At 32.8% G+C, this 14,712-nt stretch overlaps 1 protein-coding gene across 1 annotated transcript in view; it reads right to left on the bottom strand.

Annotated features, from left to right (window-relative positions):
* LOC136974556 (integrin beta-PS-like) overlaps positions 1-14,712 on the bottom strand; it is a 200,173-nt gene that overhangs the window by 136,543 nt on the left and 48,918 nt on the right. The window contains exons 2-5 of the mRNA XM_067269471.1: positions 13,285-13,398; positions 13,047-13,213; positions 1,227-1,330; positions 488-650 (exon numbers count right to left, since the gene is read on the bottom strand). Of these exons, the coding sequence (XP_067125572.1) occupies positions 488-650; positions 1,227-1,330; positions 13,047-13,213; positions 13,285-13,398 (548 nt within the window). The remainder of the gene's footprint in view (positions 1-487; positions 651-1,226; positions 1,331-13,046; positions 13,214-13,284; positions 13,399-14,712) is intronic.

Here is a 14,712-nt window from a genome sequence, read left to right as displayed (position 1 = left end):
AGATTAATTGTACTAAACTGATTCAACTAAATAACGGTGGGAAAAGCCAAGTGTTTAATAAATAACACAGTCTTGTTGAACACAAGACTGTGTTATTTAATCAGTAAGGTAATACTCGAGGTTTAATCAGTATTGAAGTTGTAAATAATTTTTTAAAATACGCTTCTATTAGTCATGTCTTTGGAAATTGGGAGTGAGGATTGGTGGAATGAAGGCACCCCATCAATCCTCCTTATACATCATTCACACACATCATAATTAAATTCTACATTTGGTTATGTTTGTCGAGTTTTGGGGTGGGCTCAACCCATCTGAGTCTATCTGTGTAAATATTGGTAGGATGTGTCGTCAACAGTGAAATGGATTTTGAGTGAATTTAAAATTGTTTTGATCAGTTAATATGACTGAAATTTAATTTAAAATAAATCACAGGGTTAGATAATTTATTTAATAACGATTTATAAAAATTTATTTCACAAATACTTACCGATTTTTCGATACTGATAACATAACTTCGACTAACGACAGGATTATCTACGGCCACTCGAACTATCATTTGATCTGTGTACAGGGTTAGCCTAATGGCCACTTGAGCCAACATTACAGAAAAAAGATTTTTATGCAGATGGTTTCTACGATTTCTCAGGCAACTGTAAATGGAATGTTTTAATATAAACATTCTTAGAGTGATATTTAAAATATCGAAATTACTTATTGTGACATCGTCACAATGCCAGGCTGCAATTTTCAATCATATTTTTAATTTATTTAATTTAAAATATATACTCTCCACCTCGAATTAGTATGACTTGCCCCTGTACATCATACTTTTCCTGTTAACAATAGAGTCATGCTGGTTATCAAACGCCCTTCTCTAGAGAAAATTTTTGAATTGAAATAACGTGACTTTCGGTACAAACCGGAAGTTCAGTATATAGTTATCCAAGATTTCCCGTCCCCGATCTTTCTATATCTGGTCTCGATTTTCACTTACCTAACTCCGTTCTCGAGATTAAGGAAGGATAGGCAACAACCAGTGGGAATTTATAGGTTCGTAATTTCAAAATTGCAGCCCAAAAACTTATAAAATCTAAAACACTAAGGTATATTTTAAATTCTAGAAATATAATAATAAATTATTTAATATATTAGCTTAAATATATATTGTATTAGATTTGTATAATAATTGTTTAATTAATATATAATAAATTTTAAAAGTTTCTTACCTAAACCAAAAAAATATAGCTAGAGAAGAAATTAAAGCTAGTAAAGATACGCTGAGACCAATCATTTCTACAACTCTTGTTGCTTTTGCTATTTGAACTTTAACCTGAAAGGAAAGTTATCTATTTTAAAACTCGAATTATAATTTCATCGATCAAATTTAATAAATAATTATAAAAGACTATTTTCGCTAGTTTGTTTGGTGCTTTAAGGCAACGTAACACGTAGACGATCTGCCAAGCAGGATGCCTTCCTAGAGTACTTTTTATGGGAAACTGGTCTCTAATATAAGTGTTAGACACGTGAATTCTTGCGGCTAGCCCGTTGGTGAGGCGCCAGTGTTTAGTGTTTTTACCACTTGATCACCGACGTGCCGATGGTGATAGTATCCTTTATACCAGGGGTGGCCAACTTTTGTGTACATAAGATCTACTTTTTATCTTATAAATGTGTCGCGATCGACTTGTTGTCGTAGGCATAGTCTAAGTGGCGAGGGGGGTGTGAAATACATACTATGTTTATACACTGTGCTTCAGTACGAGGTGCACTCCCGCGAGCTATGGGTAGATAAGGAAAATATATGTTCAAAACTATTTTTTATTTTTTAAATCACTTATTAAGTTTTCAAGATATAAGCTCATAAAGAAAATAAATTTCCAGACCCAACTTTTGATATTTGCAGTTACGAGTTCATTCCGTACAGGCGGCACCTAAAAAAAAATCGATTTTTCCACACTTTTAAGATAGATTTTTATTAACTTAAAATATAATTTAATTTTTTTAAATCAATTACAATGTATAAATTGTGGTACTATTTGTTCGTAAACTTGAAAAAATTGAAATAAAACTGCACAGTACGGCTGATAATTTGATTATAAGATTTTACTTCCGCGATTTGTTTTTGGGCGAGGAAAATTTATCATGGAAGAATGATATAAGATTTTTAGACTTATTTTTTGCTAATCTATCAATAGCTCGCGGGAGTGCTCTTTGTACTGAAACACCCTGTATATCTACCTACGTAAAAAACAACGTAATTATTTAACGGGCCAAAAAACTCACGTCCAGGGGAATTAAAACAACACGAGTAATTATTAACAATATTTATTAATTCAAATTAGCTACTGATAAAGACAGATTTAGAATTTATTTTATTACGTTACATTAATGGGAGGACTGAGTTTTCACGTCTCTTACCAAGGAAACATAATTAGGTGTATATCCTGACAAAGATAATAATAATGATTCTTCAGTATGGGAATCAGTCAGGACAGAATGTTTAGTCTTCGTTAACTTTAAGTATGAAAATGCCAATTCACACAGGTATGTAGTTCCGAAACAGGAATAAATATATTTGCTACATTTGGTGATACTGGGATATTTTTCCTCAATTGACATATTTCCAAAAATCCAAAAATATAGAGGTCTGTTGCTGAAAACGCTCACTTATCAAGTAAATAGATAGGTAAGAAAAGCCATAATTTAATTTAAAACATAAAGAACAGGTACTTACATTTTAAACAAATGAAAAATTGAAACTCAACGTTGTCACCGTGGATAAATAATATTGATTAATAATAATAATATTGTTAATACTAAAGAAAAGAAGCTACCGCATGACAGTATCAAATATTCAAGCTAAATAGCTGTGTTTTCTACGAGTCCAGTGATAACTGCATGCATATTGTTGCTTTTGCGCGTTACGTTGACGAGTTGCGTTCAGTTACAAGTGTAACACATTAAGTCAAGACATCGCGAGCGATCGACCAAAATTGGCATCGTGATCGACCGGTCGATCGCGATCGACTTGTTGGCCACCCCTGCTTTATACAATAAATACATGTATTGCTACTAATGAATTCTAATAATCCAGATCATCGATTATTGTAGGTACATACGTTAAATTAAGACTTTTCCTTACTTGTTTGTAAGATAGCTTCTTCAGAAATTGAATTTATATTTCATATAGTATTAATCATTTAATTAATTATTTTTAAAATAAAATGCTATTTTGTATTCTAACATTATAAAATATTTGCCGAATCATTAAATATTATCTTCATTCGAATTAAAATTTTGATTTAAATCTTGTTCGGCGTGTTTGTGTTACTTCTTTCATTATGAATCTTTATAATTAAACTCATTTCTACATCATGAGATAAGCGATCTCTTTATTCAAATACATAGTTATCTATACTAAGTTATAAACTTACAGTTTAATGAAATTTAATGACTGATTTATTAATTCTTACATTACCAATATATACTTAATAATATTAATAGCTTCAGGTGCTATTCTATAGGTATATTTCTATACTCTATACATTCTTCATGAAGTATCAAGAGTTACTCTATATTTAACCGAATTTCTTTTAAATAACTGATTACTAAACTTATCAGAAACGTATATAAAACATTAAATAAGTAAATATTTAAATATATATGTGCAATAACTTCCACGCAAAGAATTAGTAAAATTGTGACTTTGTTTTCATGTTTTTGGAATATCAGAGTGTAATTTTTCAAAATTGTATTTAAATAAATTAACGAATTTTTAAAAAACTGTTCTTAAAAATGATTTGGAAGACACTAAGAGAGCCTTTTTTTCTTTTTGGTTCCATCGTGAGTCGGGCTTGGCCCATCAAGATCAAATCCCGACCGGGTGGACGGGATTTGAAATATCCAAGATTAGCTCCTCCTATGAAAAATTACTGAAAAAATTGCTCATCAGATTTGGATTCTCGATCCTCCAGAACGATAGGCTTCTAGTAGGGTAGGATTGGTTGGATAAGGCAACACAACAAATGGACGATCTGTAAGTGAAGATGTCTCCCGGAAAGACTTTCTATGAGAAAATAGGCCCTATTTAGGAGTTACACACGCAAATAAAACCCAAAAAATTCTACGTAACCAGCCAGTTGTTGACATGTGTTCGGTGGTTTAATCCACTCGGTCGTTGGTGGGCACCAGAGACAGATTTACTCCTTAATCGCTCAAACATATTTTTAAAAATGTAAAAATAAATGTTATAGAAAAATTACCTTATACATGTTAATCATACGGTGTAACAATTAAATTAATTTGAAGATTTTGTAATTTCATTGAAATAAATTTAGAAAAAATAACAGCTTTAATTTAAAATATTATTATTCATAAATTAATAAGAGTTAATTAATGGTTAAACACTTTTCTTAGGATTCAATGTAATGATTAAATAATTTAAAATCATCTTAATATAAATTTTTTAATTTAGCTTTAAGTAGGAGAATTTTGCTTTGAGAAAAGGAATATCAAAAAATACTTCATAGTTTACAGTTCAACCAAGAAAAAAAAATTATAGTCGTAATCCAATGGACTGTCTCAGTTTCTGGAGAGTTAAAAAAATAATACTAAATTATAATAAATTAAAAAAACCCAGCAACGAAAGTTGCTTAACTTTCCTGGCTGTTATCAGTGTTTATTTTAAAAAAGTTTTATATTATTAAGCAAAATAAATAAAATTGTTTGTGGCGCCAGCTGTTATGAGATTTTGTTATAAAAACGTTTTATATTTTAAATTATTATAAAATGGCAAAAAGGCTTAATTTTGAAGTTAGGGATGAGTTTTATAAAAATAGTGTAAATGTTAATAACAAATAAAATGTACATTAAATGTACTGTGCAGTACATGTCCTATCCCTCGCAAGATATGACACATGACACCCCTTTATCACCTCACTCTCTCGACCTTTAACCAAAATTTAATAGCATTGATGTCCCTCACATGCAAGCAAGCCACCATGCCAAATTTCGTTTCTTAATCTTTATCTCATCCTCAGTTATTAAGCGAAATAGACGCTAACACATACACACACGGAATTTATTTGCAGTTTTTTGAAGTTTTTGGATTCAAGAGGTCTCAAAACGTGGAGATTTGCAAAGAAAGAAAAAAAAATGGAGGGTGAAACTTGACACGATTTCAATACTTTCCCTTGTTATGTATACGCAAGAGCGGGAAAAGTAAAACTAAATGTTGAGTATCCGTTGTCCAACACGAATTTACAGCATAATTAATAATTTAAAAGTTAATAGTTATCTGTTTATATTTTATTTTTTTAATACAAATACAATAAAATATATTTGTCTTTCAAAGAGAAAAACATACAGTAAATTTGGGAACTTTAATGTGCATTCTCCGCAAATTGTTTACTGATAACAAAAGCATTTGAAAAATGAAGAAAAGTAAGTAAAATGTCAATGAAACGAAATTAAACTCAAATGGGGGCTGCAATTTTTTATCATATTTTTAATTTACTTTAAAATTGCTCTCCACCTCAAATTAGTACTGTAGTGGCTTTCCTCTGTACATCATACTTTTCGTTTAACGATAGAGTCGTGCCGGACATCTATCTAACACATTTCAGGGAAAAACTTCTGAGTTGAAATAATGTGACTTCCAGTTTGCATCGAAAGTTCGTATACAGTTAATCTGGTCTTCTTTCTCCTACGATTTCATGTCTTGTCTCATCTATCTAACTCCGTTCTCGAGATTAAGAAACGACAGGGACGGACGACAGAGGAAATTTATAGGTCTATAGTTTTTTCAAATTGAAGTCCAATAATTACCCTCCAGTAACCGAGTGGATAAAATCACCGAACAGCGGTAGTCGATCGTGGGTTCGTGCGTGGCCAACGGACTGGCCAGATGGAGTTTTCTGGGTTTTCATTGCGTTAGTAACGCTTAAATTGGGGCCAGCTTTAAATAAAAGTCTTTCTGGAATGCATCCTCCTTGGCAAATCGCTCACTTGTAGCGTTCTGTAACCAAATAAACCAAACCAATTCTATTAATTTTTTTATAAACGCTATATTTACGACGACATACTTAACTACCAGGAAACCTGGACATCCCGTACCTCCCTTGATTTTATCTTCCCTTATTAACTCATAAATCCATTGCTCCAAGTTTCCTTCACTAGTACTGCTTAAAGATGTTCTAAAGTTCAGCCAAATTAATATACAGTGCGTTCAACGATTTTAAGACACAAAGCTCGAAGTCTTTTTCAGTGCCGATGTTTTTTTCCTATTTATTATCATGACGACATGGCATCATTCAAAATTTCCTGTAGTTGTAGTCGTCTGTGTAATTTGCTCTTTAAACACATGCTGAGTCTTACTGTCAAATCTGCTTCCACTATTCTTATGCTACAACTTTCAAAAGTTTCTTTACTTAGATGTTTCTGCTGAGCTTCACTTTTTCAACCTGGTTTCACTAGTTATTTTTTTTTTATATTTTTTTTGTGGAATCACATAAAATCAATTATTCTTGCATTTTTACGGGATTTTTAAAAATTTAAACAAGTCATATCCAATCTTTCGGACGTTAAGATTAACAACTTCGACCACGTGTAGGGCCATCACAACTTATCCAACACGGATCACTTTTCAAATATTAATAGTAGACCAGTATTAATTAGTAGTCGTTGACCATCCTCTCTCCCGGGAGGAGGACAACTACTACTTTTGGTCGAATTAACTTCAACCTCCATCTGCAATAGTCCCTTCTTCCTATCGGACCCACCGGTATGGTGGCATTCGAATAGGAAAATTATATAATATGAGGTTACCAGTCTGCACGAAATATGCTTTAAGTGGTTTTCGAGGGTGCCGAGTTTAAATATTTGGTCCATTTTCGCGAAATTTGATTCGTTGGCCGATCACTATTTGATATTCGGCTGTGAATGAAACTTTGTTAGTGTTAACATAAGAAAAAAAAAAAAAAATTACGATATCTTAAATTTAAGATATCGTATTTTCAATTGGTGTCTACTTGATAAGTGAAATTGTGCCATAATTCGTATCATCCGAGTATCGCGATAAACATGTCAATGGTAGGCTGAAATAACTAAACTCTTTACATTTAAACAATTCTTTATTCCTCTGCTGCACACAATTTAAAAAAATTTTTAAATGTGTTAGATTGGTCACTTGGTGTGATAAACCCTTACGTAAGATAATACTCGTAGTTATGTAAATCAAATATTATAATATAATATAATAGAAGGGTTAGAAGTACGAAATAATCAAATAATCTTAATCTTTGTATTTATGTTTTGCCCCGGCAACCTGCTAATACTAAACATATGTCAATAATCAGTAAATTCTTAAATACAGATATATACACAAACAGCACGTGAACGGAACCTTCATTTTGCCTGTAGCTATGCCTTGATTTTGTTCTGGCATAGCACTAGGTGCCAGTGTGTAGTGCATAATGTATAGAATACACTCTAACAACACCTTAATAATAACAAAAGATCAGTAAGTCTGTAGGCCTATTAATCCACACATCACTTTCATAGAAAAAACCTATTTACATCCTGAATTTAAATATACATAACCTATAACGATTAGACTAATAATTTTTAACGAACCGTCTTCAATCGATTCTGGGGACCGATGACTAATATGGGAACATTTATTATAAACAAATACTATAAAATTAAAGAACAAATTGTTATTAATTTAAATTTATTATTAAAATAAATTATTAATAAATATAACAAAAATTATTATATTTATATATTTGTTAAATATTATTAAGTAATTAAATAAATAAATTATAATAATAAATTATTTTAATTATTTAACTGATATCAGTATTTTATCTATATTTAATTGTAATAACTAATCATCTCTATTACATACATATCCTCAGGCCTACAGTATTTCTCAGAAGGGATGGGGAGCAGACAAGAGGGATTACACTCATCCATTTATCAAACTCCTCCAGACACTCCTGTCTTTTCACGTCTTTTTCCACTACTTTTATACTATTTTACTTTAAAACTTTGTTATTAAAATTATAAATAATATAAAAGTTGTTTTTAAACTTTTGTTTTTGATAAAAAGCTACGCTTTAAACTCAAAAATAGGCTGCTGTACTGAATATTTCTTTGTATTTTATAAACAATGCAATAATTGAAGAAAATAATGAACTTTACCGATTGCTTATAAAAATAAATGGTTTACAATGAAATAAATTAAGCTCAACAAATAAGGTTCGGTACATTAAGGATAGTTTCATATAGTTGACAGGGGTGAAAAAATCTGTATTTGATATGTATTTATTTTCATTTTATTTAAATCAAGCGCCACGTAGATAATAGGCGCCTTTGTTCAAAATTATATTATATTTTAGCGTTGCCATAAAATAGAATTTGCAAATTAAAAAGGAATTAATTTAAAGACATTTTTCTTATTTAGTATATAAATACAATATATAGGCTTACGTGTGTATAAAAATTAATTTAAATGTAAATATTTAAATTAATAACGTTCGTGCGCATCTCTTTGTTCATTTAAATTTCCTTTTGGTTCTGTCAACAATTAAAACAATGATGTAAGTATCGCTTTAAGATTAACGGTACTGACGGTAATAAAGGCCCATTCACAATGAAAATTAAGTATAAACATAAAACCTTGTACCTATGTTATTTAATACAACCATTCACAATGAGTTACGTAAGTGTAATCTTAAACTTAATCATAAGACGTTAACATAAATAAAGCTTGCAGTTTGCAAACTTTAAAAGTTTAAGAACTGCAAGTTTTTAGTGATTTTTATGTGATTTAAAACAAGAAAAAATCGTAGTGATTATGGAATTTTCACAGATTAATTTTTCTCTGGTCAACGGATAAATCCCCCATCAACTGTTGCTTTTAAGTTTTCTGATGCAAAACACTTAACATGCTTCAGCGTTATTTATATCTTAAACTGCGCAGCTATACTAACTTTATATTATCAGTCGTCATGTAAACATCAATTTGCTTCATCTCCGACCACTATATTAATTAAAATAATATAAAATTATATTTAAATTTTATATTTTAAAGTGCACTATCAGTCGCCCTAGGAATTTTGCCGCTTGCGTGCACGCACGCACTGCACACCTACACCTATCAGAACAGGCTCTACTTGTTATGATGGCTCCAACTTTGTCCGAATGGCGGATAACGATACAGTCGGCTGTGTGCGTGTTGTCGGAGGACCATGCGGTTCTCTAGGCTAATGGTTTGCCGAGAGCGTCCTGAACCTAGGCGCCGTGTGTGAGAGCTCTCTCTCTCGTCCACTGGTCTCAATACCTCCTCACAAGTTGTCAGAACGGCCTAGGTGGCAGGCTGTTCGGCGAGATGACAATCCGGCTTCTCTCAGCCCAATCATCCTTCCCCTCTCAAACTCGGTTAGTTGTTCATATGGTCTTCGATTGTGACGTAAAGACATCTCTAGTGATACAGCGTCCCTCTGCAATAGGTAAACTACAAACAGGATGCTTTGCGCGCTTTTTTATAGGCTAACAGGGATGCATTTTAATGCCCTCTGCTAGCATTATAGCCATCACGCTATACTTCCATTCATTTTCATATCTACTTGAGTTTTACTTGTATGCCAAATTTCGTAGCGATAGGGCAATTCCTTCTTGGCGCGATAATTTTTATGGCAATGAGTGTATTGTGTATTTCTTTTTTGTAAGACATATCTAATATATGCATTTTTATTTTTATAAATTGTTGAATAAAAATTCTTCAGTATTTTAGGATGTCAGATTAATGGGATAAAGCAAAACAAAAAGTGAACGATCTGACCTCTCGGAAGGATTTCGATGGGAAACTGGCTCCTATTCAGGTGTTACACGCGTGAATAAAACATGGAAAACTCCACCCGGCCAGTATGTTGGTCGGGCGCGAATCCGCGACCAAGTGTTTTCACTCCGCCAATAGTGGCCTGTAAAGGTCGCTTTTAGCGTCCTAAGTCGAAAAGCCACGCGACAGAGATAATTGGACCCACCTGGCGTTGGGGCCATAAACGGCCGGAAAGATCAAAGGAGTAGCGTCTCCGTTTAAGGGTCAATGTGTTTGCCACGTGCCGACCGGCTTGGGGAAAAATGTAAACAAGGGACGGACGCGAACGTAAGCTACGTCGTCGGGAAATAGGGCGGACGTCTTTGGAAGCTCCCAGGGGAGAAGAAGAATCTGATTGGCCGCAAGTTGTCGCCGTAGAATCCCTTAAAAGCTAAGTGTGGCGGAGAAACGAGGAGAAGGGCAAGAGACTGATAATACGGTAGTCTCAGGTACTTGGACAGCCCGCTGAGCGTAGAGAGAGTGTTCTCCTCTGACAACGATCTCAGGGACGGGTAAGTGCGGAGACTGGACAGGCCATATAGTTGAGCCAACTCCGGAAAGGCGACCTGAATTCCCCGAAGTTTAACAGTCCCCAATAGACAAGCTGACGTGAGATACCACATCCTTGTTGCATAGCGTATGTAATGTTGTCGAACATTGTACATCTTGTAAATATTTGTTGTGTAAATAAACTGTATATATTTACTTGTTGAGTGTGGAGGTGTGGCTTTCCTCGAACCATCTTACGAACATTCTCGAGTCACAAAACCCAACTCGAGACGATTCATCGTAAAGATCGTGACGGATTAATAAGGATCTTCACTTGGCCCTTCAACATTTTATGTAACATGATATTCCTTTTTTTTTGCGATTGCTTACAGCTCAAGTAATTTTCTATTAAATATATTTTAGAAAGTTTTAAATTTTGATTCTTTGATATATAATTTTATCAAAAGAAAAATACTACTTAGGGATAAATAAACTTTGATGCAATAATTTTACATTAAATTAAGAAAAAGAAAAATTGTAATTGAGTTGATTAGAAAGATATTTGTATTAATAGAGTTAATAGAACCTTATATGATGTCTCTGTTGTGGTCGTCAAAAATTACAATTTAAGATAAATTTTAGCTTAATGATTTCACTTTTGTTTATAAATATTGAAAATGTATTGTTTATTTGAAATATTGTCTATCAATATTTTAAAAAGTTATAGTAAAACACTTAAAATTTAAATTTGTTAATATTGTTATTTTTGTGTGAAAATATTCTAAGTTTATACTGTAAATGGAATTTTTCAAATAATCTTTAATGTTCCGCTCTGGTGATCTGAAATCGAATCCAGGCGAGCAACCTTAGGAATTTTTCGCGAATGATGTTTCCCGGATATGTCTAGTCCCTAATTACTCGGCCACCCCCGTCATGAGCCTGGCCGAAACCACCATGGCTATGAGATTTAAAAAAAGCTCTCTTAGTGCGCCACCAGTGGCAGAGTGGATAACGCTATCGGTCACGGGTTCGCGCCTGATAAAGAGATGACCGCGTGGAGTTTTCCTGGTTTCTTCAGGTGTCTAACAAATTAGGATTAGTTTCCGTAGAAAGTCCTCCTGGGAGGTATCCCTTGGCAGATTGCCTTTGTGTTGCATTGCCGTATTGCATTAAATTAAACCATCTTACTTGTTAGTGCCCAAAATCTGATTAAAATCCAAATTTAATAAATTAACTAAATAATTAAAACGTAAAATACACAGTATTATTCATCTTGTTATGCAATGACATAAACAGACAATTAATAATATATAACAATAAACATATAAAAATAGAAATTAGTTTATATAGTATTTCACTTAGAAAGACAGACGATATGTTCATAAAATATAATACACAGAAGAAACTAAAACCTCTTCTTGTTCAATTCTGTTTTACTAATATTGCGAAGGTGTAGTTTGTAATAAAGGGTCGTCTCTGCAAAAGAAGTCCATTTGCAAGTCAGTGGAATCATGTTCGACATTCCAAACGTCATTGTCAAACTTTTAGGCTTACAGGAAAGCGGCGCTGAACGTCCGACGTATTCGTTTTCGCGTTTAAAACTTCGGTCTCAACCTCGCTAATATTAATTTTACAAGTTAGTTAAACGAGGGAGTTTTCATTTTACAAAGTTCGGTCGTCATCTCAACTTTTTTGTTCATCTTTATCAGAAGTATTAGCAACGTTTTCATATTTTTGTTTTTTTTTATTTTTCTCAAAAATTTTTATAAATGACGAAAAAAATATGTGATTAATCGAAAATTTGTTCTAGCGGGTGGCGTTTGTTCAGTCCAGTACCGAGCCACTTTTTTCCAGAATTTGTGTTCGAATACCGAGTTGTTCGAGTACCGAGACACCGCTGTATTTCGCTGTATCAAGTAATAACTACGATTAAAATGAAGTTTAATAACACTTACCTACATTTAAAGTGTTTAAATAAACTTTAAACACTTTTACATAAGTGTTTAAAGTTTAAACACTAAGATTAATCTATAAAAACAAAACACAGTGACAGTCTTGAGGGCTAAAATCTGAAAGAAACGAGCCACCAGTGGCCAGGCAGTTCCGTTCCCTGAACACTGGGAATTCGATCGTGGGTTAGCGCCTCGCCAGGACGGGAAGGCCACGTGGAGTTTTCCGGGTTTTCTCCACGTCTGCAAAAGCCTGAATAGGGGCTAGTTACCCTTAAAATGACCTCCCGGAAGGCATCCCCTCCAGGCAGATCGCCCAAGTATTGCGTTGCCATAACTTAACCAAAACTGAAAGCAACGACAACGACACCGAGTTGGTAGGAAAGTTAGTACAATTTTTTCTTCCTTGTCCTATCGATTTTCATTAAAGTAATCCTGACAAAAAGTGCAAAATAATTTGAAAATTTCAATATACTAAAATCCATGGATAAATTTGAGACAACACGCGTGCTTACTTAAATTTTAAAAAAATATTGAATAACGAAGTTTACGCTTAAAAATTGTGAAATTTTGTACAAAGGATTTCCAAAACCGTGTTAGACCAAAACTGGAAGTCGTGTTGTACAGGGGATATCCCCAAATTTCAAACCGTGTTCTGAAGTAGGCTACCGTATTGCACGAGGAATATCTGTATATTACTATTTTGTATGTATTCTAATTTTTACCTCTGCTTCGTCAATAGATTTATTATAAAGTTTATTTAGAACTCCTTTCATCTCTTTAGTAAAGCAATCCATGTAATTACTCCATCCATTGTTATTATTTTGTTTTCCTAAAACAGAAGGACTTCCTTCCCAATATCCATCTATTCCACATCTTCGACTGGCAAACTCTGTTAAATTATATTTATAATGTATTATTCATGATTTTTAATTCGTTATAAATATAAATATTTCAACTTACTCGTTATATCCAATCCTATTTCCGAAGGACAAGGCAGATAAACAGTAGAGTTTTGTATTGCTGCAGGCCAACATAAAACTCCGTCCCACACTGGATGACAGAAGATATCTGTAACTATGAAATAAAAATAATTTCATTCTTTACAAAATAAAATATCTTATATAATATTAACATTAATAATATATTGTTCAATTATATATTTATGAAATATAACTGAAAAATATAAACATATAAACATGAAAAAATAACACAGATTAAATTGGAAAATTGAAAAACCAGTGAAACCTGGATTTAAAAACACTAGCTACTGAAGAAGCCTTTTTATAAGAGGCGAAATGCATATGGAAAGTTTGTCAAAGTAAATAAAAAGTTTTCTCTGCAAGTTGATTTCTTTTTACCTTTTTAACTGTAATCTTTTTTATTCATTGTTAACACAATGTTTTAGAAAATTTTTTAGTTATACAATATCCATAAGTCAGAACGGGAAGAAAAATATATTTTTTCGTATACTTTAAGAGTAAAAAGTAAGAAGAATAAAAACACTAGGTTTAACATACACCTGTAAATGGCAAAAACTGTGGTCTAGGCTCTTGATGTGTTTTTATCTCGAATAAGCAAACACTTCGTTCTACGGATAACGAACAAAAATTCCCTATCCTTATTTTCCAATATTAATTATGTTAAACAGATAACAATGGATTATAGTGGCGTATCCCGGATTTTGAGAATATGGTTTCCGCTCAAAGCAGTTTTGGAGGACCAAGTCACGTGTTCCCGGCGTTTTTCGGAGAATGTTACTCAATTACCTAACAGTTACTTTAATTACGTAATCTTATGAACTACTTGCTTAGGTAACTGACAAGCGGGTGCTACAGCGCCATAAGCACCTACCCTGAAAATGTCCCTGATGAATTACGTTTCCCACGAATAGCACTTTAAAAAGTAATATGCTGACGTTTTTTCGCAGAATTTCTTTTATATCTTTCAACTTATCAAACGAAGTTCTGACAGTTCTATTTTTAGACTGTACTCTTGACATTCTTCGGATCAAATGCTGATAGAAGCTTCTTGCTTAACGGAGGGACAGCATTAAAAACAGAGAATATTGAAGGCGTTAAGCAAATCGAATGCAATATTGTAAGTGGCGTACTAAATTTTGAAAATTTAGTACAAAATTGCGCTTAACGCTTCTAGTGCTAAATTATATTAATGACATTGATTTGAATCGGATAACATAACGACAGAAGGAATATCTTTGTTTAATCTCATATGTAAAAAGTATTAAAAGTAACATTCAATTGTAAAACTTTGTATTTTATTAAGGTAAATATTACCGACAATCGGAAGGTATTCCATTGGAATCTTGCATAGGTCCTAGAATGGCAGAGTTCTGTATGATCATAATTGATGAAGAAATCAATAAAATCC

The sequence above is a fragment of the Centruroides vittatus genome, unplaced genomic scaffold (assembly GCF_030686945.1).
Source record: "Centruroides vittatus isolate TY-2023 unplaced genomic scaffold, ASM3068694v2 contig_350, whole genome shotgun sequence".
Lineage (NCBI taxonomy): Eukaryota > Metazoa > Arthropoda > Arachnida > Scorpiones > Buthidae > Centruroides > Centruroides vittatus.
The sequence above is the reverse complement of the archived record's forward strand: the minus strand, read 5'-3'. Positions and strand labels throughout refer to the sequence as shown.